The sequence below is a fragment of the Anguilla rostrata genome, chromosome 3 (genome assembly GCF_018555375.3).
Source record: "Anguilla rostrata isolate EN2019 chromosome 3, ASM1855537v3, whole genome shotgun sequence".
Taxonomy (NCBI): Eukaryota; Metazoa; Chordata; class Actinopteri; order Anguilliformes; family Anguillidae; genus Anguilla; species Anguilla rostrata.
Genome location: NC_057935.1, coordinates 28,262,370 through 28,288,982, shown reverse-complemented (window position 1 = coordinate 28,288,982; position 26,613 = coordinate 28,262,370). Strand labels below are relative to the sequence as shown.

The 26,613-nt window shown below is 43.7% G+C and overlaps 1 protein-coding gene across 1 annotated transcript; it reads left to right on the top strand.

The window, feature by feature from the left end:
• Positions 1 to 1,506: 1,506 nt before the first annotated feature.
• On the top strand, positions 1,507 to 26,204 carry LOC135250617 (uncharacterized). Its single transcript, XM_064327127.1, has 10 exons — positions 1,507 to 2,086; positions 2,492 to 3,605; positions 3,860 to 3,926; positions 4,081 to 4,653; positions 4,756 to 4,880; positions 5,207 to 5,267; positions 5,514 to 5,866; positions 9,020 to 9,939; positions 13,909 to 14,122; positions 26,073 to 26,204. Exons 2-4 carry the CDS (start codon positions 2,733 to 2,735, stop codon positions 4,182 to 4,184), a joined length of 1,044 nt encoding a protein of 347 aa, XP_064183197.1. The 5' UTR covers positions 1,507 to 2,086; positions 2,492 to 2,732; the 3' UTR covers positions 4,185 to 4,653; positions 4,756 to 4,880; positions 5,207 to 5,267; positions 5,514 to 5,866; positions 9,020 to 9,939; positions 13,909 to 14,122; positions 26,073 to 26,204.
• The last annotated feature ends 409 nt before the right edge of the window (positions 26,205 to 26,613 follow it).

Sequence of the window (26,613 nt, the reverse complement as noted above, 5' to 3'; positions counted from 1 at the left end):
CAGTTGAAAGTGCAGAGGTGCAGAAAAACACACTAGAGTGAAGTAAATATAAGCATGTACTTGTATTTAGCGATCTCATACACACACTCTACTAGCATCATTGACATCCTAGCATTCTTATACATCCACTGCACTACTGCAATATCACTTTTTGTTTTTAGACGTCGTCGCTCACCTGGAATCACAAGATATACAGTACATCGTGGTTAGCCAACTGCGTCTGCCCCACTGACTTTAATGGGTCGCGATGAGACAATTACGAGCACGTTGCTTGTCTTATGTTGATATAGTAAATAAGGCTGTATTAGTATTACTAAATGTGTGAAGGCGATTTTTAAATACAGTTTATTATGTGTATTTTTACTGGACTTACATTTTAATAGGTAATGATGTCCAGTTATTTCTCAAAAATACGAAGTAACAACGGGCAAGCACCAGCTATAATAATCGCAGGGATTCAAGCAATTCGTTTCACAATTCCCTAGCCCAACATCAGTCTGCTCATCGGTTTAACTTTCACTCCGTTTGTAATCGGTGTCATATTAAACACAAACCCCAATAATAAACAAACACAGAGCGGAAGTTAATTTAGGGCCAAGCGCATAACGTTGCTGCTGCAGAATTCTGGACTTCTATGACCTCACAATAGAATAACGTGACATCACAGCGGAGGTCATTGCAGGTGTTTCTTGGAATTAAATAAATAGAGACAAATTGCAAAGAAACCATCCTGAATGTGGTTTATGAATTGACTGTAATCTTGACTATTCTTAAACCAACATGGATTAACATGGACATCGTGTCCAAGTTACACATTGAAGCCAAAATCCGAAAGGTAGGCTGTTATCCACTATTTGGTATACCCATTGTTATATTTAAAAAAAGAAAGACTTTACCGTGCTTTTTAAATGTGGCTTGTAGATATTTTTGCTGAACTACAGTAGTCAATTACCAAATACAGCTAATTTAATAAATTAATTTCAAGTTTTGATTATGATCTTCAATCATAATTGTTCATTCTGACTAATATGATCACAATTACTGAATACCCACAATAGCTAATAATGTTTTATAGCTAATCTAGAACTACATCTGAGTTTTTGTTATTTTTCGGGGCAACATAGATGTACTTGGTATTCGTGAAGGCCTTAACTGTCTATGAACCTCTCATGCTGTGTATCTAATGCTTGTGTTTAATTTAAGAAACGCATGTTGATTTCATTTTTTAATAAACAGGAAAATAAATAAATGGACAGCATTGTTTGTATTATCTGAAATCTGACACATTTTCTTTTTCTACCGAAGGATTGCGGCATTTTGCACAGCTGTGTGGAGTACATAGCAACAACTGTACTCTGCTGGAGTAAGAGCAAATATGAAGAGCAGGTAAGAGATTATTCTTCCTGAGGGAGGTATTACAGCGATGACTATTAATATTAATGCACATTAGTTTAGTAACCACACAGTTTTGTTAACCCTCATTTAAGATTAAATATTAAATACAAAATGTTTCACAGGTGAGTTGAGCTGCACAGTCAGGCTTGAGGGGTGAAACTAAACAACCCACTGCCCATTTCACAGTGTAGACATGATTTTACACACCAGCACAACACAACCTTTGTCTACTCCACTTGTCATGGTTCTGTCTTTTTGTTTCTCTTTTTCCTTTTTTGGGCCGCCAGATGGCGGTAGTCTTGTTCCTTTTCCCTGCTTAATTGTTTTATTGGTTCCAATTATTCTATTATTGTTTTTCAGTTGTGTCTAGTTATCCCTTCCCTCTGTGGTCTGATTGTGCATTGTGCCCTCCTGTGTCTTGTTAGGGTCTAGTCTATTTAAGTCGTCTTCTTCCCTGACTCCGGGTGCTGGTTCCTTGTGTTTTCGCTTGTGTTTCCTTGTGTCTTGCCTGAGCGTTTGCCCGTGTTTCCCCATGCCTGTTTTTTGTCCACCTGTTTCTGCCCTGCCCGTTTAGGTTCCCTTTGGATTTTCTGTTTTCTGTTTTTGAGTTTTGTAATTAAAGTCTGTATTCAGACTTGTGTGCAGATTTCAGACGGACACCTCTGAGCAGCGAGATCGCCTCATTCACCTGGTAGGGACGGCTCACGGCCACTATACTTCCTTTAGTTACTCATTCAGAATAAGCAGCCCCGGTATCTACTGCAGGCCTCTGGCTCAGGCAGCTCTGCTGCACAGAAACGCCCTAGTGATGTCATCAGAGTAAAGTCCAGAGAGGAGAAAGATGCTATGAAGCAGGAACACTTTTATTAGCAAACTGTGAGGTACAATGAGTGGCTACTGCCAAGCAGCTAATTGCATTCTGCTCAATCCCTATATCTGTAATTACAAGGTCACACCATTGCATACTGTCAGTAATGCTGTCCCGTCAGTAGATGTAATGGGTCTGTCAGTACATGTAATCGGTCTGTCGGTGTGTAATGGGTCTGTCAGTAGATGTAATGGCGTGTCAGTAATGTTCTCCTTGTGCTGTGCTCAGGTCTGGGAGGTGAATATGAGGTTAAAGCTGCAGGACATCTGCAGAGATGTAGGGATGAGTCCCAGCAGCTCAGAAGCCCCTCTAATGAGTGCCCAGGATACCCAGCGTGCCGCTCTCGCTGACCTGTGAGAGCGGCCCACTGCGAGAGCTGGCACAGGCGCTGGCACACCCGTTCACCTGCCCCCCCCACACCCTGTCAGCAGTGGTGGGGGACGGCGTTACCGACCTGCTCGGCGCCGTCATGGAGCCAGCCAATCGCAGAGCGTCGAGCAGGGCCATCAGCGAGGTGGCGGTGGGCATGGCCATATGCGTCCATGACGACCTGCACGCTGCGGGATGGGCAGAGGAGCGGGCTTTCGGGGTGCAGTGCTGGAGGTGGGCCAGGTCCAACATGGTGGGGGTGCTCCACAGAGACCTGCTGGAGCAGGCCGGCTCCCCTGGAGCTCTGCAGGCCGTCCTGAGGGGGAACAGCGCCGCGGTCACCTCCGCCATCACCACCGCCATCGCCAAGGCCCTCCTTGCGGCTGCTGATACCACACTGAGCGCCGGCCCTGCCACGCCTGAGGAAGAGGAGAAAGAGAACGTCCCTGCGGCAGAAGATCCTGTGAACACTGCAGTGGAACCAGAGACGCCAGTGGCCCAAGACAAGACATCAGTGGTTGATAGTGAGGCATCCACAACTTCAGAGGAGGAAATGGACTCCTGCGTGACATCACTGGCGGACAGTGACTCACCAATCACATCTGTGGTGGAAAGTGAAGCAATGGACTCCTGCATGACATCACTGGAGGACATTGACTCCCTAATGACATCTGTGGTGCAAAGTGGGGCAGTCATGAGATCACTAGAGCCAATGGACTCCTGCGTGACATCACTGGAAGAAATTGGCTCAAAAATGTCATCGCCGGATAATAGTGATGCAGTCATGACATCACTTGAGGAAGTAGACTCCTGCATGACATCTCAGGAGGATATGGACTCACCACTGACACCACAGATGGAAAGTGAGGCACCAATGACATCAACGGTGCTAACTGATGTGGCCATGGCAACGCTGGGGGGGATCCCCACGACTGAGGAACCTCTGGTGGAGGAGGGAGGAAAGCCAGATGGAGTAAGTACTGTATGAAAAGCTCCTCCCACTGATTCAGCACCCTGCACAGCATGTCTGCCAATCAGTGATGTTATCAGGATATCAGGGCTTGATTGGCAATTTTTTTTTGGCTTGATTGTCTGTGATTGGTTATTTCCAATTGTGGAACATGGACAAATGTCCTGATGAGAAGTTTTTTTTTAAAAAGAGAAAAGTGTGATTGTATAGTTGAGATGTTCCAGACAGTGCTTAATGAGATGTGTGTGTGATTGCAGTTTGACATGGAGATCCCTGTTCCACTGGACACTGCCGCGGGTGATACACTCCTGGACCTTCCACACAGTGAGTCACAGATAGTATGCGCTGGGTGGACACTGTTGAAAATGCTCCTTTACTTTTGCACCCAGTGGCTAAATAATCACAGTTAGCAGCTCCCAGCACAGACCTCTACACAGAGAGGCTGTGCTGAAAGGAGTCTCTCCCTCGTCTTTTTCAGAGGAGAAGAAGCAGAAGAAAGGAGTCAGGCTCTTCTTTGCCCGAGTGTGGAAGGCCCTGAAACGCAGCTGCTGCTGCTGCTGCGTTTCCACAGAGACCGACTGAAATTTTAAATGTTTAAATGTCTGTGTGTCTGTCTGTGTGTTTGTGTGTCTGTCTCTGTCCTTTTTGTCCTTTTGTCTGTCTCTTGCCTGCCTTGCCTGCCTGCCTGCCTGCCTTTCTGTCTGTCTGTCTGTCTGTTTGTCTGTTTCTGTCTGTCTCTCCATTTTAGATCTGGCCATCACCAAGAAGAATTACTAATTAATAAAGCGCACAAAAACAGCAAAAAGAAAAAAACAACAAAAAAAAAACGAAAAAAGGATTTTTGCTTCAGAGTTTGGATTAAACAGCGAAGGCATTTCATCACATGTTGCAGTGATGACAGTGTTCGCATTTATGGCATTTTCTTGTGTATTCTTAGAAAACAAATGTTTTAAAATATTACTTTCAGGATTGCAAAAGAAACCTGTTGAATACAGATGGGACACTGGAATGATACAGTGAAATGGAAGCCAGGACTCACACTTTGGTCCTGGTGAGTACACAGTGGTACAGTGGTGTGTTTTAGTGGTACACAGATATGTGTCAGCTGAGTCTCTGCAGGTTAGCACCACTGTTCCTGTATGTCTGATTACAGAGAGGCAAACAGTGATGTGATGACATCACAACTGGCAGCGGATGCCAGCAAGATATATGGAAACTACAGTATCAGTAGAGATGGACAAATCCACAGTGGCAGACGTCATTTACCAGGACGAGAGGGTAAACCAGCAACGACCGTCATCAATAATCAAGGCCCCATCACCTACAGTGCTTCTGCATGTCATTTTATTAGTCGTCATTGCACAAAGACTGAAATATTATGAGCTTGTGAGCAATGCACAGCTTAGGCTGGGTCTCTGTGCGTATGAAAGTTGGCCCTGCATGCAGGCTGCTCCTGCTATCCCAGGATTCAGTGTGGCTGAGGATACGCACAGGAAAGCAAAAAGAATGTAAATTTCCCCCAAAATGTTTTTTTACCTACTTACAAGGTTCTACAGTGGAAAATTAATTATTGTTTTCTGATCAAGTTTTGTCTATTCACACAGCTCCTCCACACAGGCCAAAATGTGGTGAAGTTAAAATGTTTTCTGGATGGACACCGTGCAGGTAAGAGACTGTATGAGTGACCAGCCAGTAGCTTTGAACAAGAAACACATGGAATCAGAATCACACAAGGGAGAGCACATCTGTGTGCCTCACAGCTGGAGCAATAATGGGGTAATAAAGCAGTAATAAAGGGGTAATAATGGGTTTATAACCATTTGCACATGTTTCAGGGTTGCTATATCTGTTGGCTTATTACCTGGTAATTACCTGGTATAACACAAAATGTGTCCATTTTGTGTTTATCAGGAACCATCCAGAGAGACTCATTTCAGGGGGAGCCTAAACAGGTGTGAGGATGAGTTGGTGGACTTTGCGCCCTGACCCCCCGGATATGCTGGATTTATTAGGCACAGTGTGAGCAGTGTGTGTTGCTGTTGCTGTGTGCTGAAGTGGTTAAGGATGAGAAGCTTCTGTCGTAGCCCCCAGGCTAGGAAGGGCTCTTCCTGGCCGACCCTAGGGCTGGTGGACAGGCCTGCAGCAGGGATGCTAACACATGTGTAGCGTGGATGCTAGCACATGTGTAGCGTGGATGCTAGCACATGCAGCAGGGATGCTAGCACATGTACCCCTGCACAGAGACACACATCCCCACTTTGCAGGTATGATTTGCGAGAAAATTGGTTAAAGCGCTGTATGATTCTTCTTGGAACAATGTCTTTTGCTTTTTTCTCATTTATCAGAAATAACTGGTAGATTTATAACACAGTTTTACAATGAACATATTTTTGCTGTGTGAAACTTACATTTCAACATAATTTCCTGGTCAAGCTCCTGGTTTGTAACTCACTCAGTCACTCACTCGCATTTAGCAGGCTGAAGATTCTCCACAAGGGGGAGCTATTATTTGTATAGCATGCATTGCTGGAAAAACACCGTGGCTCTTAATAGTCTGGGTCATCTTGCTAGGTTACCACAACAAAAAATGATCAGGCAATGTAACACACTGAAGTCATTGGAAACAGGTATCATAACGTTCAAAACGTAGCTAAAGCGTATCAACTACTTGATCTAACGTTACTGTGCATAATTTATACAATATTAGCTACGTTTAGCTAGCTAGCTAGCTACAATCAATGTAGTTAGCTAATTCATAACTATTGCAGGCTTATTACTGGTCAGCTAGCTACCACAAGTTTGTTACCTGAAACGAAGTCAGTGCTAGAGTGAGAGCACCTATTCGACCACCTTCGTTCGACAGACGGGAAAGCGTAAACTGATTTACAACTATATATGAAAAAGGCGAAATATCGGTAACAACCCGTACCTAGTTATGTAGAAAAAATGTCCTCGTTATCCTCCTGTGGTTATTTTTTCAGTACTTTCACCATTTTTTTCCGGTGCCGGCAAATAAGTCAGCGGTGGTCCAGCGCTACCTTTGGTTGCTAAGCGGACATCGACCACCCCATATAAATTAATGGAACTTGCCATAAATTTGCTAGTATACTGTCGTGCGTATTTGAGGTTAATATGAGAAAGGGTGGTCTCGATCAGCACGTCTAGGAATTCGTACATATTCACTGTTGTAACCCAAGTCGCAGGACGCAAAATAGCCCTTAGGAAAGCAGTTTGAAATTATGAAGTAACCTTGCGCGCTCTGTCTACTACTGTCTTCACACCGTCAGTTAATTAAAAAAAATAAATAAAACCAGAGTAACAATCAAGGCTGCAAATAAATAACAGGCTGAATCTTGCATTGTGTACTACCTATAGCACATAACTACTTATTTGACCACCACCCACACACACACACTCTCTCTCTCTTGCATTTTTATGCTATTTTATTTGAAACACTTATACGATCAGTGATTATACAATGAGTGATACAGAGTGTAATTTGATTGACACTGAACCAGCAGTCAGGGTTTGCTCAACCTTACAAGGCAGTGAGGATCAAGTCAGTGGCAATATTGCATCTGGTGATGGTGGTCCTCCTCCAGCAAAGACCAAGAGGACCTCTGCAGTATGGGACTCTTTCACTGTTTGTGAAAGGGATCCCTCCAAAGCCATTTGTAAGCTTTGCAAGTCCAAAATCAGCAGAGGTAGGGATTCAAAACATTATAATACAACATCTCTACATAATCATCTGTTATATGTTCATCACATGAGAAAGCCCTTTGGATCAGGCACCCCCTCCACCTCTTCTGGCAGCACTCCTTCTCAGGGCACTGGTCAGGGTTTTCCCTAGGTTTTCAGAGGGCTTAGGCGCTCTCAACTATATTTTGGAACAGTGTTTTTTTGTTTGTTTTTTTAATATGAAAAAACGCTTTGACCAGCGGTTTTCATCAGAAAAAGACGTTATGTGTTCACGAACACAGCCTAACTTTGTTTAGATACCAAGCCACGTTAGAGTTAACGTTAGTTCAATCGAGGTATCTTTATGTAACGTCAACTAACTAGCTTCACTGGCTAACGTTGTACTAAATGTTTTCCTGACCGTGAAAACTGGATTACTTGTTTACATTTTGGACAGATGTGGCTAGTGGGTAAATCTATCGCTGTCTCCGTCGCAGCACTTCCGTCGACACAAGCAAAATCGAAATCGCTATCCTAAAATTTCTTCTTACCGTGAAGAGTGCCTGACCCGCAACCGTAGTAATGTGTTAACAAAGCGGCACAATTATATCGAGAAATACCATCTTTGGGAAAAAACGCTATATTCTGTAAATGCATTTAACCTACCATGCATAAAAACACAAAAACGCTCGTCAATCACCCACTTCTATTTATAATTCCATCATAGCGCGGAGTGTTTAGAACCATAAAGCCACCTCTCCATTATTATTTTATTTTTTTTTGTCAGCGCATCACCGTTGTTTTTACATTCATTCTGATATGGCACCTAAATGCCTTTTTACGTTCATTCAGCTTAAGGCGCTCCGCAAATTCACCTAGGCGCTGCACCCAAGCCTTTCTATGGTAGGGAAAACCTTGCTGGTGTTCAGGTGGGTGCTAAGGGCTCACCTTCCTCTCCCTCTTCACCGATACTCACTGCATTTGCAGCCAAGCAGCAATTCCCAGAAAACCACCCTCGGTCAAAAAGAATTACAGAGATAATAGGTAAAATGTTTTGCACTGATCTTGAGCCTTTCTCTGTGGTGGAGAGGAGTGGTTTCAGCAAGGCCGGCCCTAGGTTTTTGGTGGCCCTAAACAAGTCTGTCGAGCGGTGGGGGGGGGTGGTTTACCTGGTAAAATCTTTCATACATTAAGTTGTTATGAAATGTTCTGTTGCCGTTCCATTTTCACTTTATACCGCTAGTTCAGCGATAGGGGATGAATAACGTAAATACGAAAATAACGTTAATTACCTTCGATAAACATTGGATCGTGTGACCCCCCTCGTGGTCGTGTGGCCCCCCCTTGCGGTTGTGGCCCTAAACAACCGCACATAGTATTTATGCCCAAGTATAAGATCCCATCGAGGCACTATTTCAGTCGAACTGTAGTGCCTGAGTTGTATGAGGCAATGAGAGGGGAGTTGGTCCAGTCACTTAAAGCAGCTGAGGGAGGTGTCATAAACCTCACTACTGATCTCTGGATCAGCAACCACAATGCTCATGCAAATCTCTGTATTACTGGGCACTGGTGTGAATGTGTAGGGGAGTCTTCAGTACAGAGGAAAGCAGGGCTGCTAAATGTTGGTGTGCTGGACATTGAGCACACATCAGACAGCATTCTGTGCTGCCTTAAGGAAAAGATAAGAGAGTGGGAAGAGTCTGTTGGGCAGTCTATTACAATAGGGTTTGTTGTTTCAGATAATGCAGCCAACATGGTGAAGGCCTTGAGGGATTATGGTCACAACATCCGGTGTTTGTCCCATATGCTTCACTTGGTGTGGCCAAAGCACTGGAGCTGAACAAGATTGTGACATCTCTTCTCTCCAAGTCCAGGAGCATCTCTGGCTTTATTCATCGCCCAAGCAAAGCCACCAACAGACTACATGAGCTGCAGATGCAGCTGGACCTCTCCCTGCACACGCTCATAACAGATATAAAAACAGGGTGGAACTATATGTTCTGTATGCTCCAGCGGCTGGTGGAGCAGTGCAGGGCTGTGCAGATTACGACACAGGAGTCCAATATGGGTAAAGCTCCAACAATCATCTACCCAAATGAATGGAGGTTAGCATCAGACATGATGCCTGTTCTTAGTCCTTTTGAGGAGGTCACACGGGCACTCTCAAAAAGTGCGTCCACCTCTGAGGTCATCCCCCTACTGCATGGCTTGTGCTCCATCATCAGGTCACTGCATTTGGGAACTCTTGCAGTTGGTGAGGATGAATCTGATGTCATGGCTGGTGGTGATGATCAGGATGCCACGGTGGGGCTGGGGCAGGATGTTGCTGCTGAGTCCAGGGAAAAGCTATGCACAGCAGCAAGGAAACTGGCAGCCAATCTGAGTAGACAACTAGAGTGGCGTTTCGAACCCATCTTTTCAAACTCCACATTTCTGCTCGCCACTCTCCTTGACCCCAGATATAAGGCCAGCTGTTTCCCAAACAGTGTTGATGTGGAGACACTGAAGAGGACATTAGTCCATAGGATGGAGCTCTGTGGTGCTGTGGCTGCACCTGCAAGAAACACAGAAGAGACACCTGTCACCAGCAGCTGCTCAGTCTTCTCCTTCCTGCAGAAAAAGAAATCGGCTACTCCAATGAGGACACATGCACCATCAGGTAATGTGGAAGCCTACCTGACAGATGGGGACATCAGCCTTACTGATGACCCAGTGAAATACTGGTCAGGCAAGCTTCAGTGCTGGCCCAGTCTTGCACATTGTCCACCTATAAATGTCCAGTCTGAGCGTGTTTTTAGCACAGCTGGAAATGTGGTCAGTCCACAGCGTGCAAACCTAGACCCTAGCCATGTGGAACAACTGGTCTTCATTACAGTTAATGACGATTTGAAAAAAAGCATAGGACTATTTGATCAGTAGAACAATCTCTCTCTCTCTCTCTCACACACACACACACACACACACCCCCACACCACATAATTAACACTGTTTTACTTTGTGTAGAAATAACAAAACAAAAAAAACAAATAAAAACGTTAGGTAGTAAAAAAGCCCTGTGATCACACACACAAACATCACACTGTTTAAATTTAATTTTTAAAAAGTAAAAAAAAAAAATCTATAAAAAACAAAGTTATGCTGAGTATGAAAACTCTAGTTCATGCATTTTACTTCATACTTCTTAAAGTAATAATCTCGAAGATTTTCATTAAAATAAATGTCTTTTAAGTCACTATCGCTGCATTGGGTAACACAATGGTGATTGAGCCTATTTTTATATTAATTTATACTATTATTATTATCATAATTCATGATTAAAAAACTTGGTGTCTGTGGCGACATTCCCAGGAAAAAATCACAAGCGGCGCAGTTAGTGACGCGTTTTTCATCACCCATCAGTGGTTGGTCCGCCAGAGAGGGTAGGCGGAACTAACGCAAGGCTCGCTCTTCAACTCACTTGTGTGTGAGCGGCGTACTGTTTTTTCCGGTGTCTGCATGCGTTACAATAACAGAGAAAGGGGTTAGGGTTAGGGGTTATGGAACCCTAAAAAGTTTTTGTGTAACATGAGAGATCATATTATTTGTTGATGTAGATTTCGTATTACATTTAATGACAATGTAACTTTACTAAATTACATTACCAACGTCCTGTTAGGCCCCACCCACTTCAGGTGTAAGCCCCGCCCATTCCGAGTACGGATACGGACACAGATAATTCGGTTGGTTGAACAGATACAGATAATGATGTACTTGCTCATCCCTAGTTATATCATAAAATCATAAAATGTGATACAAATATTATACTGTATCATTAGGGGAACGGGAGACCAATGATATATTGTAAAACAGTGAGGGAATTATTTAAATAATAGCAATAATTGTAAATGTAAAGCAACCGTTTTAGGTGCTCAACACAGTTGTAACTACTTCATTGATGTAAAAGTGCATAAAAGTAATTGGATACTGATTTAAATGAATTATGCTGGAATAAGGTGCAATTAATTTGTAAAAATGTGAAAAGTTTTATGAAATTACATTTCAATCACATGTAAATAATTACGTAGGTCACAGTAACAGGGCTGACACTTTCCAAGGCTTGAGTGACAAAAAAAAAAAAAACATTTATAATCCATACAATTTAGGTGCCTGAGTTGGACCAGTATGTTTTCCTGTAACTCACACATCCTCTTTTGAATAGAAAGTTTAAAAAGTAGAAAATTCATATTTTAAAAATAGCATATTACCATGTTAAAAATATACCAGTTTGGGAAAATGACTCAATTACACTTTTCTGAAAGGCGTTTTTACTTCCAAACTCCCTTTTCCATTTCATAATGACTTTTCAAAATGGCAAGACCTCCTGTCAATTAACATGAGCAGGGCGTGACCACTCATAGTCATTGGTTGCTCACACATTCAGGTAAAAGCAGCAGAACTCCAAATATCGGTCTGCATGTTAAAATTATACATAGTAAGCCCTAGTGCTACAGCTTTGTGATGTACTAGCCACTTCATGCACATCCATTCCCAACATAGGGTGCAAATCAATAAACAATGCAGCCACACAGTTATTGAATGAGTGCAAATCCTTTATTGGACTAAAAGCAAGTCGCAAAAACACAAAAAACGCACAGGTTAAATTTCATAAAGGAAAACGCTACATCATTCTAACCAATTCTAACACTCCTGTGATTAAGAACATTACTTGCTTGCTAGGTAGCTAGCGGAGCTAATGCGGCTAGCTGTCCCACTTGCTATTCCTGCCTTGCCGGGTTGGTGAACTGTCTTCATGGCTGTCTCCCAGAACACAAACAGAAGCTAGTTTTAACTAGTGACTAGCAAATAAAAGTTCCTTTATTTAGATCCAACACCCAAAGGTTTGCTTGATTGTTTTCATAACTATTATCATTAGCACATTAACTAGATAACGCTAGCTAGGAACATCGGTGATTAAGAACCTACTGTTTGGTAGCTAGCAGGGCTACTGCCGCTAGCCACGCCAGTCACACTTCCCGGCTAGAAGGGCTGTCTTTTTTATAGAGCTTGTAAGTGAAAACGTCACCAAGCCACTCCCCTCGTTTTCCCGTAAATTTGGCAATGGGAAAATGAATGGGAAATTTTCAATAAGCAATATTTTTAGTTACAAGTTGGGAACCAGTTAGCTATTGGTATGCGGTACTCATGACTTATGAAATATGAAATCAGCAGCACGTTTGACCCATGACAAGTACCAGGTACAACATTGTGTGCGTTTAGTATGCTTAGGAACTACACATGCCTACTACACATTAGGTACTATGCTCCCGACGCACGCTTATATCATCATGACTCAGATGGAACATGCTTGCACCCTTCTACTTCTAGTGTCACTTTGATATCGTATTTCCACGATATTTCCAATTTTTACATTTTATCAATTTTTACATTTTTCCAATTTTATATCTACATATTTGCATTTTCTTGTTCTTTAGATGGCTACTACTACTACTAGCTGGCTAGGTTAGTTTCTTGTTAACGTTAACTAGTAATTTTTACTGTGTGTATATAAATACTTAGCTAGCTAGCTAACTGTTATAGATTTTTTGATTTTATAGCTATAGTCATTATTAGCTTTTAATCTTAGCTAGATTAGTATTTAGGTAGTTATTTTATATTTTTAAAACTTAGCTTGCTGGGTGTTCGCCAAGATGGCGCAGTGCTTTGCCCCAAGCTGCAACCACGAGTCTGATGTGGACGCCTGTTCCTTCTTCCAATTTCCAACGCACGAGGTGCAGAAGCGAAGTTGGACTAGACTTGTATGGTAAATGGACACTAAATTTTTTATCATTTTACTAGCGAAAATAACCGTAACGTTAGTGTTGAAGACGCAGATGTCCAGCTAAAATGTAATAACATTAACATTACCGTTACACGCGCAAATTGGACTACCTAACACAATCATACATTTTCAACAGTGTATATTTATTTCTTTTGAAAACTGCTCAAGTATGCTTTGCGAAGAAACTAAAACTGCCACTGTATTATCCTTAATCGCAAATTCAGAATTCACTGGTCATGCTTGTTTGAAAATGTATGCCAAGCAAACAACTTGAATTTTAACCCTCCTCTTGTGTTGGGGTCAAAATGGACCCATTTTAGAGTTTAACATCACTGAAGTGCACAAGTGCTGGACATAGATAACTAAATAAAACATATACACATGCATTTTTTTTGTAACTGAATTCTTAACATAACAGGAGGGTAAAGTGACTTTAGTAAATGCAATCGCTATAGCGACACATAATGAAATGTAATAAATATCTGTGTCATGTAATGTTAGGATAATGACTTTTCTATTCGGTCGCTGTGATGCCGTTTTATATGGAAGATTGTCACTGACTTTATGAAATATAAAGTTTAAACCAGCTCGTTAAGTGAAAAATTATCATAACAGACGGTAGAAAAATTGTACTGGACAAGGCAATATTTTGTGTATTTACGGCAGACATTGACACGTGAATAAACGTTTATTATCAACACTGTCAAAATCACTAATTGTCTGCTTAATGAACAATGTGTTCAAGTATTGCACAGTATGTCTAACTTATTTTTTTATTTTTTGTTTGTTGGTCTGCATGTTTTCAATTAGGCAAGCTGACAGGAGGCCCAGCAGCAGATCAAGGCTTTGCAGCTGTCACTTTCCAAAGGGCAAGGAGAAGGGACCTCTTTGATTTCCTTGGCATGGTACTCCATCAAGTGAGGTTTGCAAAGTCGGTAGCGATTCAAGTGGTACTCCTGAAGAGGGCAGCGATTCCAATGAGGCTCGCAAAGTCAGCAGCGACTTAAGTGATCCCCCTTCAGAGGTATTTACTCCTGAAGTTCAAGCCATCATTGAAGAGAGTGAGGTCACTAATGCACAAGCCAAGCTCCAGTCTCTAGTTGAGAAGATTCAATACTGTAGGCAACGGTATTCTGCTTCCCAGTTGTCTGAAACGGTTATTAGAGACAGGATTGCCAGACAAAAGAGCCTTACAGGCTTTTGTGGGTTTGTGGTGCGGTTTCAGGACACACTAACTTACTACAGTGGGTGGAGGTTGGAAAATGTCTGTCATTATAAGACCAGATATTCATGATGTTAATTAAGCTGAGACAGAACTACCCATCTGTTCATCTGGGGGAGTTGTTCCAGTGCAGCACAGCCACAGTGAGTAATATTGTGTCTACATTCACTCAAACCAAAGAGATTTGAATACCAAGAGGTGACACTCAGGTCATTGTTCTGCAACCGCCTGAAGAGGCGCTCACGTAGCAGTACCGCCATTATGGACTGAATCTGCCGAATTCTGAAGGTGATTAATCCAGACAACAACATGAAGACTACAAATCAGCCGTGGGGAAAAGTATAGAAAAACCGAAAACAGTGTTCAGCAATAAATTGTCAGAACTATCCAAGTACAAGTCCAGAGCTTGCCTTTCACTGGTTCCCCAAAGATCCTGATGGTAATTTTTTTTTCAAATTTATTCACAAAAGTGTAGAAATTGAAGTTTGACTGGACTTGTCAAAGTGCAAGCTAGTTATCGACATGGCAGTGGCAGAAATACCATTATTTACATGCTAACGTTAATAACAACGATTCCTTGTCTGTCCTTTCACAAACGATAGATTTTAGTAATAAATTGGTATAGGTTTTTATAGAAAAAAATCAGAATAAGACAGTGATTGCCTTTCACTGGCTCCCTATAAGATTACAGATAATTATTCAGTTAAACTAGACCAGCCAAAACTCCCTTGTTTTATATGGTATACGTTAGCTGTTCTTGTAAATGACATGCTAACGTTAGCTAACGAACGTTAATTTATTCCTGGCTTGTGTCTGTCCATTCACAAACGGTTGGCTATAGGACTAAATTATAATAGTATTGCAGAAAAAATCCAACTAACGTTAAGACAACCTGATTAAGACATGATGTAAACATTGCCACGGTCTTAGTCAGATAAACATAATCCGATTAAAACATGTGGTCCGGGCCAATATTATTATTCAAAAATAGATTTAGACATGTAAACAGTTTATATTGAAGTTGTCATATGTATAACTTATATATGACCTATATGATCTTTAATAGCCACTGAAAATGTATTACATAGACTCCTACATTTTAAATGTGATAGCCTATATGTATTCGTTTTACTCTCAAAATGACAACGAGCAAAGTAAATATTCTGACCAGTTACACATTTCAGCTGAGATCAAACGCTGCTCTTGCCATTACCTGTATATAGATTTTGGTGAATAAACTGCAAATTCGCTATGCATTTTTATTTTCAGCAAGACGAAACGTTACAGCAGTGGCAAAAAAAAAAAGTCCCCGATTTTATTCTATGGGGCCTTGGACATGGCGCTTAAGAAATCTGGTCACCTTACTATTTGGGTGATTTTCTAGATCTGTTTCTCCTGTCCAGTCCGTGGTTCAACAATTGCAATGTCACAAAAGTGAGATCGTAATAGTGAGAATTACTGATGATTTATTATTTAAAGGAGTAACATGGTGGTTGAACGTGACACTTCCCAGTTGTCTTTAGGCAACAACACAAATGTGCATAATTTTTTTATTATTCAGTCATTTCAATGTACTTTAAAACGTATTTTTCTAAGCCTAAATTTCCCACTATAAAAGTTCACCTGAACCGTCTGGGCGTGGTAATGAGAACTGTCAGTTAGCTATGATTGACAGACCGTGCCCCGCTACCCCCATGATACGCGCTCTTTTTGGGAGACTGAATTTTCACAAGCTAGCTAGCTTAGTAGTATATCAAGTATCGATAGATAGCTAAGGTAAGGACATTGACTTATATCCAATTATAATTTTTGCTATCTAGCTAGCCAAGTTAAGATAAAAGCACAACTATAACGTCCTCATAAAAGCAAACTAGCTAGCTAACGTTATTGATAACATTGCCTTATGAAAGCAAACTACCTAGCTAGCTAACGTTAGCTAGCTAGCTAAATGAATATAACCAGAAATAATCTAATAGTCCTTAAAAGGCACTCTAATTTAAGTGAACCTAACATTAGTCAAATATTTGCATTGTCTTGCCTGTAAGCCAGCGGCGCAAACTATGGGTCTCGAGTTATCCATGGGTTTACGGGGCGTGGAAAGGGGAGTGGTTACTGTATTCGTGACGCACCAAGTTGACAACTTTCTCAACCGGTTGAAAATAGGACGATAAATTTAAAAAACGCATTTCTCCAAAAATACAGAACGGACATACTTAATACTTTACTCGTTGTGTTTCTTCAATGCCTCTTGTGTAAATAGCACATAAAACCGAGAAAGTGTGAAAATCACCATGGTACTCCTTTAATGAAAGTGTCAACATGAAAAGGGAAGTGTATGACACTGACCGTAAACAATCAACTTTCAGTCCAAAATGGCGGCGGCCTGGCTCAGCAGCTGGGTGTAGATGTTACATTACATTACATTACATTACATTACAGGCATTTAGCAGACGCTCTTATCCAGAGCGACGTACAACAAGTGCATTAGTTCAAGGTGCAGAGGTGCAAAAGAAACACACTAGAGTGAAGTAAAGATCGTAGTGCCAGAAGTGACCACATAGATCAGGACTCCAACCCTGTAGGGCAGGGGTGGCCAACCCAGGTCCTGGAGAGCCGCAGGGTCTGCTGGCTTTTGTTTTTACTCGGCACTTAATTGATCAATTAAAGCAGTTGATTACATAGTTAACTCATCTCACCTGGTTTATTTTGTGTAAGTGGTTGTTGTATTTAAGGTCAAAACAAAAACCCGCAGACCCTGCGGCTCCCCAGGACCGGAGTTGGCCACCCCTGCTGTAGGGTAACCTTTCCAGCAAACAAACAAACAATCCTGCCAAGTACAAACTAGCACTGAAATCACATTTGCCTAATCAGAATCAGGCAAAAACAATCCTGCCAAATAAAAACTAACGTGATCGTATTAGCCTAACTAGGTACATTGAGGTAAATAGAGTAGAGATAAACTAGAGGCTAGGGAGGGGTGGGGAGAGGTGCAGCCTGAAGAGATGAGTCTTTAGTCTGCGTTTGAAGGTAGTCAGATTCTCTGCTGTTCTGACCGCCACGGGGAGGTCATTCCACCAGCGAGGGGCCAGGACAGACAGCAGACGCGAGCGGGAAGTACAGACACGAAGAGGGGGAGGTGCCAAGCGTCCAGAGGTGGCAGAACGGAGAGGTCTGGCTGGTGTGTAGGGTCTGATGATCCTCTGGATGTATCCTGGTGCTGACCCCTTAGCTGCCTGGTATGCAAGCACCAAGGTCTTAAATTTGATGCGATGTTTGATGTTGCATTGCACGAACCAATGAGGTGTCGCCTCTTGGTATTCAAATCTCTTTGCTCAAACGCTCCATGAATTGTTATTTAAATGGGTAATAATCAGTCACATGTTCCAATAATTTTGCTCACCTAAAAATTGGGTTGTCTGATAAAAAAGTTGATATGTTCTAAGTTGTTTAATAAATCTAGATAAAAATACCAGGAAATAAAAGCTGAAATTCGGACCTGTCATCTCATGTACATCTTTTGACCTCAAACTCAATTGTCTTCAGTGTATAGCAAAAACAAAGGAATTGACTTTGCTGTTCCAATACTTTTGGAGGGGACTGTATATAATGCGTGTGTCCTATATAGGATATTATTTATTTGGCCAATGCAATACAGGACTGAAAAGTGTTCTTCTTTACAATTCGGGGCCCCACTTGAGAAAGCAGCTTGTCGAACTGGGCTTCTGGAACAGCACCTCATTCAGACGCAGCTCCTGCACCAATCGATGGAACTCCCCGTGCTTCTTCCGTGTCAGCTGAATGGGGTGAACCCAAACACGGCGACAACGGCGGCATTTTCGCACACGGATTGCTGCAGCGATCGCAATTAGCTTCCTCTGGTCCATTTCAGATAATGATAAAAACCAAAAAGCCGATTTCTATTTATACAGTGTTCTCCCTCCAAATATTCGAAAAAAGCGGGAATGGATCCTATTTGACATAAATATTTAAATCACAAAAATAAATAGGGAGCCTAGTTTATCATAATAATTCAAATACAAAATGCAATCTTACGTTTTCATATTTTTACATTTTTATTCAAACTGGATAACGATAACATGAAACACGACATTAAACCCAGTCAACATTTAATGAACACAACTGTCTGTCAAAAATAGGTGACACTCCCACAAACAGCCGATTGTATAGTGTGGCTTCACCGTTATTTAGTCATACATAGGCTTGGGCGATCGTGCAAAATTTCAGTCGTCCAGTCGGCCCAAGTTTAGTCATACACATGATCATTTTCCACCGTTCTGCACACAGACCACGGAAGAAGTGCAATGGATCACTCTCCCTGATTTTGACCCGGTATTTTTCCAAGGGCCTGTATGCACACGAAAAACCATAATTAACTTTACAAATTAAAAGCAAATGTAGTCTAAGTAAAGCTCAGCTGTATAAATTTTAATGAGTAATTATCGCATGTTAGTAACTAGGAAGCAAAGTTATGTTGATTGTACAAAGTTGTTATCCGTTTTATATTTACAACACGTATTTGAATCCATTTTACTGTACACGTTGACTAACATTAATATAGCAAATTTGTTAGTTAACTGTAGCTAGCTATTACTAAATTCTTGTACATGAGTCTAATCTAACGTTCCATGTTAGCTAATGCTAGGTAGGCTATGCTAACGCTATGTTTTATTTAAACATGTAACTGTTTTCGATTAGCCGATATAATCCAGTTTTGATATTGTTAGCAAGTAACGTTGAAGGAAATTGGTTGCTTTGTAACATTGCAGGACGCAAACGATTATATTAGGCTTCTACATATTTATTATGTTACTAGGGAGGGCAAAATGGAGTTTTAGAATTTAGACTGCAGTGTGTGCTCGTGAATTCGCCAATACATTTCTCATAGAAAACGTAGTTTGTCCACGTTTTTACTTCACAGCAGTGGTGATAAAACTAACAAGAAGTGCTAGTGTGTTGTTAGCCTTTACTGATCCCCCATATGAGGTTTATATGATGTAGCTAGCATAAGCCAATAGCAATAACCTATAAAATTAGCTTTTTAATGGTACTTAGTCAGTCGAACCAATCACGCAGCCTTCACGTCCACCACACAAAGGTTGGATAAATTTGTATACAGCGGGAAACAAACAGCGGGAATACAGCAGCGCGAGACACACACAAAATAGGGAAAACACAGGCAAGATTGCCACACAGCCCCCATCTAAAGGGTCGCTAGTCTCCGACGACCCACAATTTCTAAGCGATTTACCTCGTAGTCAACTAAATAATTTGGTAGCCGTCGCTTCCGAGTGGGTCGGCCCGTGGTGGGCTGTGCCGTTTCCTCCGCTGCCGGTGGTGTAGAGGGGACAGGGCTGCTACCTTCTTGTCCGACCGCTTCGGTGGCGGTGTGGTAAGCGCGAGTCGGTCTTGGTGGAGCACCACCAGGCGCCCTCGATTTGGCATGCGCATGCGATACGTCACCTCACTCAGCCGCTCCAAGATCTCGCCAGGCCTACGCCAATGTGACTGCAGCTTAGGGGACAGGCCCTTCTTGCGCACTGGGCAGTGGACCCACACTTTATCACCTGGCTTGAAGGCCTGCTCCTTGCAGTGCTGGTCGTAGGCACGCTTCTGTCGCAGTCCCGCAGTGTCCTGGCCCTGGCGAGAGAAGTCGTGTGCCACTCGCAGTCGTTCCAGCAGCTGGCGGAAGTAGCATGCCTCTGTACGGGCTGGTTCCCCGTGCTCGGGCGGGGCCCCCGAACACCAAGTCCACAGGCGTCATCAGGGCGGCGGGCGTGCAGAGGCTAGACTCCTGTACGGCAGTTCTGTAAGACCACAGGACCAGGGGCAGGTGGCGGTATCGTTGGTGCTGGCCGGCGAGGATTGTGAGTTATGCAGTCAGGGTCTTGTTGAAACGTTAAACCAGTCCGTCGCTCTGGGGGTGGAGTGGAGTTGTGCGGGTCTTGGCTACTCCGAGCCGACAGCAGACTTCAGCCAGCACCCGCGATTCAAAATTTCGCCCTTGGTCGCTGTGGAGTTGGGCGGGGACCCCGAAACGGGCAAACATCTCCTCGACCAGCTTCCCCGCTGTTGTTGCAGCACTTTGGTCTGGCACCGCGTACGCCTCGGGCCATTTTGTAAAGTAGTCCATAGCCACAAGAACGTAGCGGTTACCGGCCTCAGTGACAGGGAAGGGGCCGAGGACGTCCACCCCCACTCGCTCCATCGGGGCCCCCACCACGTAGTGTTGCAGAGGGGTGCGGGAGCGCTTGGTAGGCCCCTTGCATGCCATACAGGAGTCACAGCAGTGGACATGCAGCTCCACGTCCCGGCGGCACCCAGGCCAGTAAAAGCACCCCCTCAATCGTCGCAAGGTCTTGCTGTTCCCGAAATGGCCTGCCCCCACCGAGCCATGCACCAACCCGAGGACTTGGGGGGGCGTGGGAGGAGTTGGAGGAGGTCGCTTCCAAGCCCGGGTGCCTGCACCGCCATACAGCAGCCGTCCCCAGCTCAAGGTTCCTCCTTGCCTAGTAGGTCTTGAGCTCGGGGCCTCACTCGAGACCTCAGCCCATTTCAGCGGTGTTCTGCCTCCAGCCAGCCTCACCTTTCTAGCGTGCTGTCGGTCCTGGCCTTCCCGCAGCTGCCTGCGACATGGCAGCACCCGCCTCGCTGATGTTAGCGGTAGCCACCGCTAGCCCACCTGGCTCTATCTTCCTGTCGCTGACAGTCTGACAATCTAGCTCGCACAGGACAGCGGGACAAGCGTCAGCGTGGTGGTGCCGTCCGCCTGGCTCGATCTGGATCGCACTCTTGTAGCTCTCTAGCCACCGTGCGACTTGGCCTCAGTGCTGAAATTAGGAGCAGGTGGCGAAGTGGTCAGTGCGGAGGCGGAAGTGGCTACCTTGGAGTGGCCACCTCGGAAGTGCCTCAGTGCCTTGACTACGGCCAGCAGCTCTCGGCGGGTCACGCAGTAGTTTCGCTCTGCCCGGCTCAGGGCACCGCTGTAGTAGGCGACAGCTCTCTCTCCATCGCTGTCCTCCTGAGAGAGGACGGCTCCCACCCCCACGTTACTGGCGTCGGTGTCGACGATGAATGGGCGGTGCACGTCGGGATACGCCAGTACGGGGGCCTCCGTGAGAGCTGTTCTGAGCCGGGCAAAGGCTTCTGCGCATTCGGTGGTCCAGACGAACGGCTGGTACTTGTCGGTGAGGCGATGGAGGGGACTGGCAATGGAGGCGAAACCCCGCACGAACCGCCGATAGTAACTCACCAACCCCAGGAAGCTGCGCAGCTCACCTACATTTGCTGGAGTCGGCCAATCCCGCACAGCAGTCACTTTAACTGGGTCGGTGGCTACCCCTCACTCACTCACAACGTGCCCCAGGAAGGCTGTCTCCCTCCGGAGCAGCTGACACTTCCGGGGATTCAGCCGGAGCCCAGCCTGGCGAATCGCCTTGAGCACGTCGTGGAGGTTAGCGACGGCGTGCTCGAAGCTACTGGCAGTTTCGGGGGACGGTCGACAACACCCTTTCCATCAGCCGCTCGAACGTGGCAGAGGCATTGCACAGTCCGAACGGCATCACGCGGAACTGCCACAACCCTTGCCCGATGGTGAAAGCGGTTTTAGCCTTAGCATCCTCGGCCATTTTGATTTTGATCTTTGCGCGTTACACCGTTGAGGTGCCGATATTCCACGCAAAAATGCCACTCTCTTCCGCACTAGGACAGCAGGAGCCGCCCACGGGCTGTTGGAGGGCTCAATGACGCCTGCAATGGCCATCTCTCTAACCTTCTTCTCTGCCCCCAGCCGCTTTGCGAGTGACAAACGGTGAGGGCGCAGACGAACCGGTGTAGCGTCACCAATGTCAATAGCGTGCTGCACTAGCTCGGTCTGCGTGCATTCCTCATCGTGGGCAGTGATGAGGTCTGCATTGTCCTTCAGCAAGCGTTCAAGCTGTTGGCATTGGTGAGGGTCGAGGCCGCTGCAGCTGCGTCGCCACAGCTCGCGGACAGCACTTACCGTCTCAACAGAGGGGGGGGCAGGTTGTGACAGTGGGGCAGGCGAGCCACGCTCTGTGTTGGTTAGCTGGGGCGGCGGCTGGTGAGGGTGGGCTGAGGCTGCTCGGCGACGGGTCCTCCTGGCGTTTCCTCTTGGGGGTGGCGTGGAGGGGGTTCCTCTTGGGGGTGGCGTGGCCGAGGGTGGTGGCATCGATGGAGAGCCAGGCATTGGCGATATGATTGGAGCCTGACATGTCTAGTTTGTAAATCCATTTAAACTATTCACCAATCAGCTGGGACTTTAAGGTTATAAGGTGGGATGTACCGAGTGTCCAGCAAAAATATTGACCTGGACTGCGTCGCAAATATAGACCGTATAAAAATATGGACGAAGTGCTTCATGACGTCACCCACTGATTTGCTATGGTTAGTGCTCACTGGCGCATGAAGCCTAAACTAGGGCGCAGCCACATTGCCCGTTGCAACCATCGCAAGCGCAGTGGAGCGAAAGACGAGTCCACGACTACAGGAAAATCTACCCCAACTACCTTACATAGACACTCCCGCATCTGGACAACAAGCGTGGCCTTGCAACCACAGAACCGTACTGTCATAACATTTAAAAAAAGTTAATTGTGCAAGATACGTTTAGTGTTACGATATTTACATAGAAAAATTGATAAAATAGATAATTAGCTAACTAGCTAGCTAGTAATATAGACAGATAGATAACAGAACTCTAGATAGCTAGGCAGATGTATCACAAGATAACTAACTAGCAAGTTAGCTAGATAGACAGATAGATCGATAGCAAGACAGTAAAAGCTTGCTCCCCTGAGCTAAGCAAATCGCGCTAGCTTGTGTTCTTAAAGAAGCTTCAAAACTGCTTACAAATCTGATTTCACTTACAACATATACAAATTATAAAAGACGAGACTTTATGAGAATCAACTGAAACCCCAAACTGGTCAGAAATCGCGTTTTGACATAAAACCTTGTTTATCTGAAAATGTCTCAAATGTATTAAAGGAGTACCATGGTGATTTTCACACTTTCTCGGTTTTATGTGCTATTTGCACAAGAGGCATTGAAGAAACACAATGAGCAAAGTATTAAATATGTCCGTTCTGTATTTTCGGAGAAATATGCGTTTTAAATTCATCGTCCTATTTTCAACCGGTTGAGAAAGTTGTCATTTTGCTACGTCACGAATACAGTAACCACTCCCATTTCCACGCCCCGTAAAGAAATCTGACAGGACACACCGTCCTGCTGTTCAGACAATGCAAATATTTGACTAACGTTAGGTTCACTTAAATTAGAGTGCCTTTAGATTATTTCTGGTTATATTCATTTAGCTAGCTAGCTAACGTTAGCTAGCTAGGAGTTTGCTTTCATAAGCCAATGTTATCGATAACGTTAGCTTGCTAGTTTGCTTTTATGAGGACGTTATAGTTGTGCTTTTATCTTAACTTGGCTAGCTAGATAGCAAAAATTATAATTGTATATAAGTCAACCTCCTTACCTTAGCTATCTATCGATACTTGATATACTACTAAGCTAGCTAGCTTGTGAAAATTCAGTCTCCCAAAGAGAGCGCGTAGCATGGGGGTAGCTATGGTAACGGGGCACGGTCTGTCAATCATAGCTAACTGACAGTTCTCATTACCACGCCCAGACGGTTCGGGTGAATTTTTATAGTGGGAAATTTAGGCTTAGAAAAATACGTTTTAAAGTACATTGAAATGACTGAAGAATAAAACAATTATGCACATTTGTTTTGTTGTTGCCTGAAGACAACTGGGAAGTGTCACGTTCAACCACCATGGTACTCCTTTAACCGAAAGAACTGGAGAGAAGAATCCTTAGAATAGCGGTTAGTACAGTTGAACGCAGCACACAACATTTTTGGACCTTGGACTTTTAAATGATGAGATCGTATGTAGCTAGCTAATGGGAATAAAACGACAGCATCACACCTGCCCCTGAAGCACTCTGCCTGGCTGCGAGGATGGGGAAATCCTTATATGGTCATACGGTAGTAGGACAAGCCACATTGCACGCACTGAAATTAACCCAGATTTGGGAATTTTGGCGGAATTATTTTAAAAAATCAGACCCAGGGGAGACATTACAAGGGATGGGATTAATTAGTTAAACCATCATTTCTTGTGTAAAAAATTTATTGACTTTATATTTCCTCAGAGAATATTGGCCTCATTTCAGGCTTTCCCCATTGACTTAACATTGGGTGGGCGGGGTTTCAAGTTCTTTTTGCAACCAGGCGTTGCAGTTCACGCAGTAGCCACTAGGGTAAAAGGCTTCACTCATAGAGGCGAGTTATTGTCCCTTGGACCCAAATGACTCACTTGTTCACTCATTCACTATTCCCTATATAGTGGGAAATATGTAGCACACTACATAGGGAGTGAGCGGCAGAACGAACGTTTGCTTTGGGACACTGTTGTCATCACCCTGCGCCGCTACTATCTTTTGAATATCTGTCACACAATAACGGAAATTGCATTCGTTATTTATGTGGCGAGAAAGCAATGTTGTCTTTGGTCCCTGATAAAATATTTTTTGGACGTAATCTTTACATGTATATATGAAATTCTCGGTTAAATATTCATTAATAAAGGCATCGACCAAATGTATAGTAATACACTGTTCAAAAATCTTTTATCAGGGACCGAAAATGACGTTTTGCTTGAGTTGCACTGCTAGTACCGAGATTAGCTAGCAAGCAGCTCTCCAGAGAAAAACCGTTAACATTACACTTGGCACTCTAACAAAAATTGGTGACTTTTTTGTATCGAATATGCAAATATAATTCATGATTTGACATAACTAGGGACAACTTGCATTTGCACAAGGAGCTACCGCTCACTTGTTCCAACCGCCATCTTTGTTGAAAAAAAAAAACTGTAAAGCCCTACCGCAGTGTATTGTGGGATGGTGGGCTTCCGGATAGTGTGCATAGCTTGTACCCTACATTTTGTAGTGCATTGTGGGGCAGAAGTAGTTCGCTATATAGTGTGCTACAATTTTGTTTCTCAGATGGGACACGCTACAAAATGGCTGGTGCCAAAAGTAGTGCACTATATAGGGAATAGGGAGTGATTTGGGACGCAGCCCTGGCTATCAGTCAGAATTCTGAGAGTTCGAACTTGCACCAACTGCCATAAATGAGCGCGTAAAATCAACCAGTAAGAGCCATTGTTATGTCACTGTTCCCAAACTCCATAAATGTAAACAATGGAATGTTCAGTGAAATTGGTCTGTTTTCGGTGCCATCGGGGTCCTGCTGCTATCATTGGTGGAATGTTCGGAAAATGTGTGTTTAAAAGCTACAAAAACAGACCGTTTACCACATTAAATTTCCACTTAAGGACAATTATTGTCTACAATACGTTACTTTAAGGTTAAACTGATATTTTAATTACAATATTCGTGTTGATTTCCGGAAATATTTTTTTTCGGTTGCCCTCCCTAATGTTACACATTTAAAATGTCCATACAAGTAGACTCCAGCCATTTTTTGCATGATAACATTTTAGTACTTTTGTGTCTTTGCATATAGCCTAGTTGAGAATTATCCATTAATACTAGTTTTTACACCAAGTGAGCGTGGCAGTGAAAAGGAGAGTTATCAAATACTCTAGGCTAATCTGATTGAGCATTGAGAAAGGTACTAGAAGAAGTAAACAATTGAAATTTGCCAAATAATAAATTTATTTTCTCTTTTCAAAAGGGACACTGCCTACTGAACCGAGGAGGATCTAATCACCTGATCTAATTTTTTATAATAAAAAAACATGAACTAAATTACTTGACTGGTTTCTTTTTTAAACAACACATTCAATTAGAACAGTTTAAGCCCTTGTTGTGGATATTATTTTGCTTTAGTGTGTAATTGTATTTAAGGGGTTACTGTAAAATAAGGTAGCCCGAGCAGCCCATATGAGAACCAATAAATACCCACTGGTAGCCCATATACAGACCTCTTGTGGCCCACAAGGGCCCAAGCTGTAACTCACCTTGGCCCCATTATTAACCCATGCTGGTAGATACATGTAGGGCCCAAATGGGAAAAACCTGGTTTGACCACAGGGGCCCTATATGGAGCCCATTAATGCCCCATCATTAACCCATTTGGGCCAACACATGTAGGGCCCACATGGAAAGATGCGGACAAAACTGGATAGGCCCCAGTTAGGTAGCCCGGGTAGGCCCCAATTGTCAGCCCATGTGTAACCCATGTGGGCCCCACATGGACATGTTGGCTGGAGTCT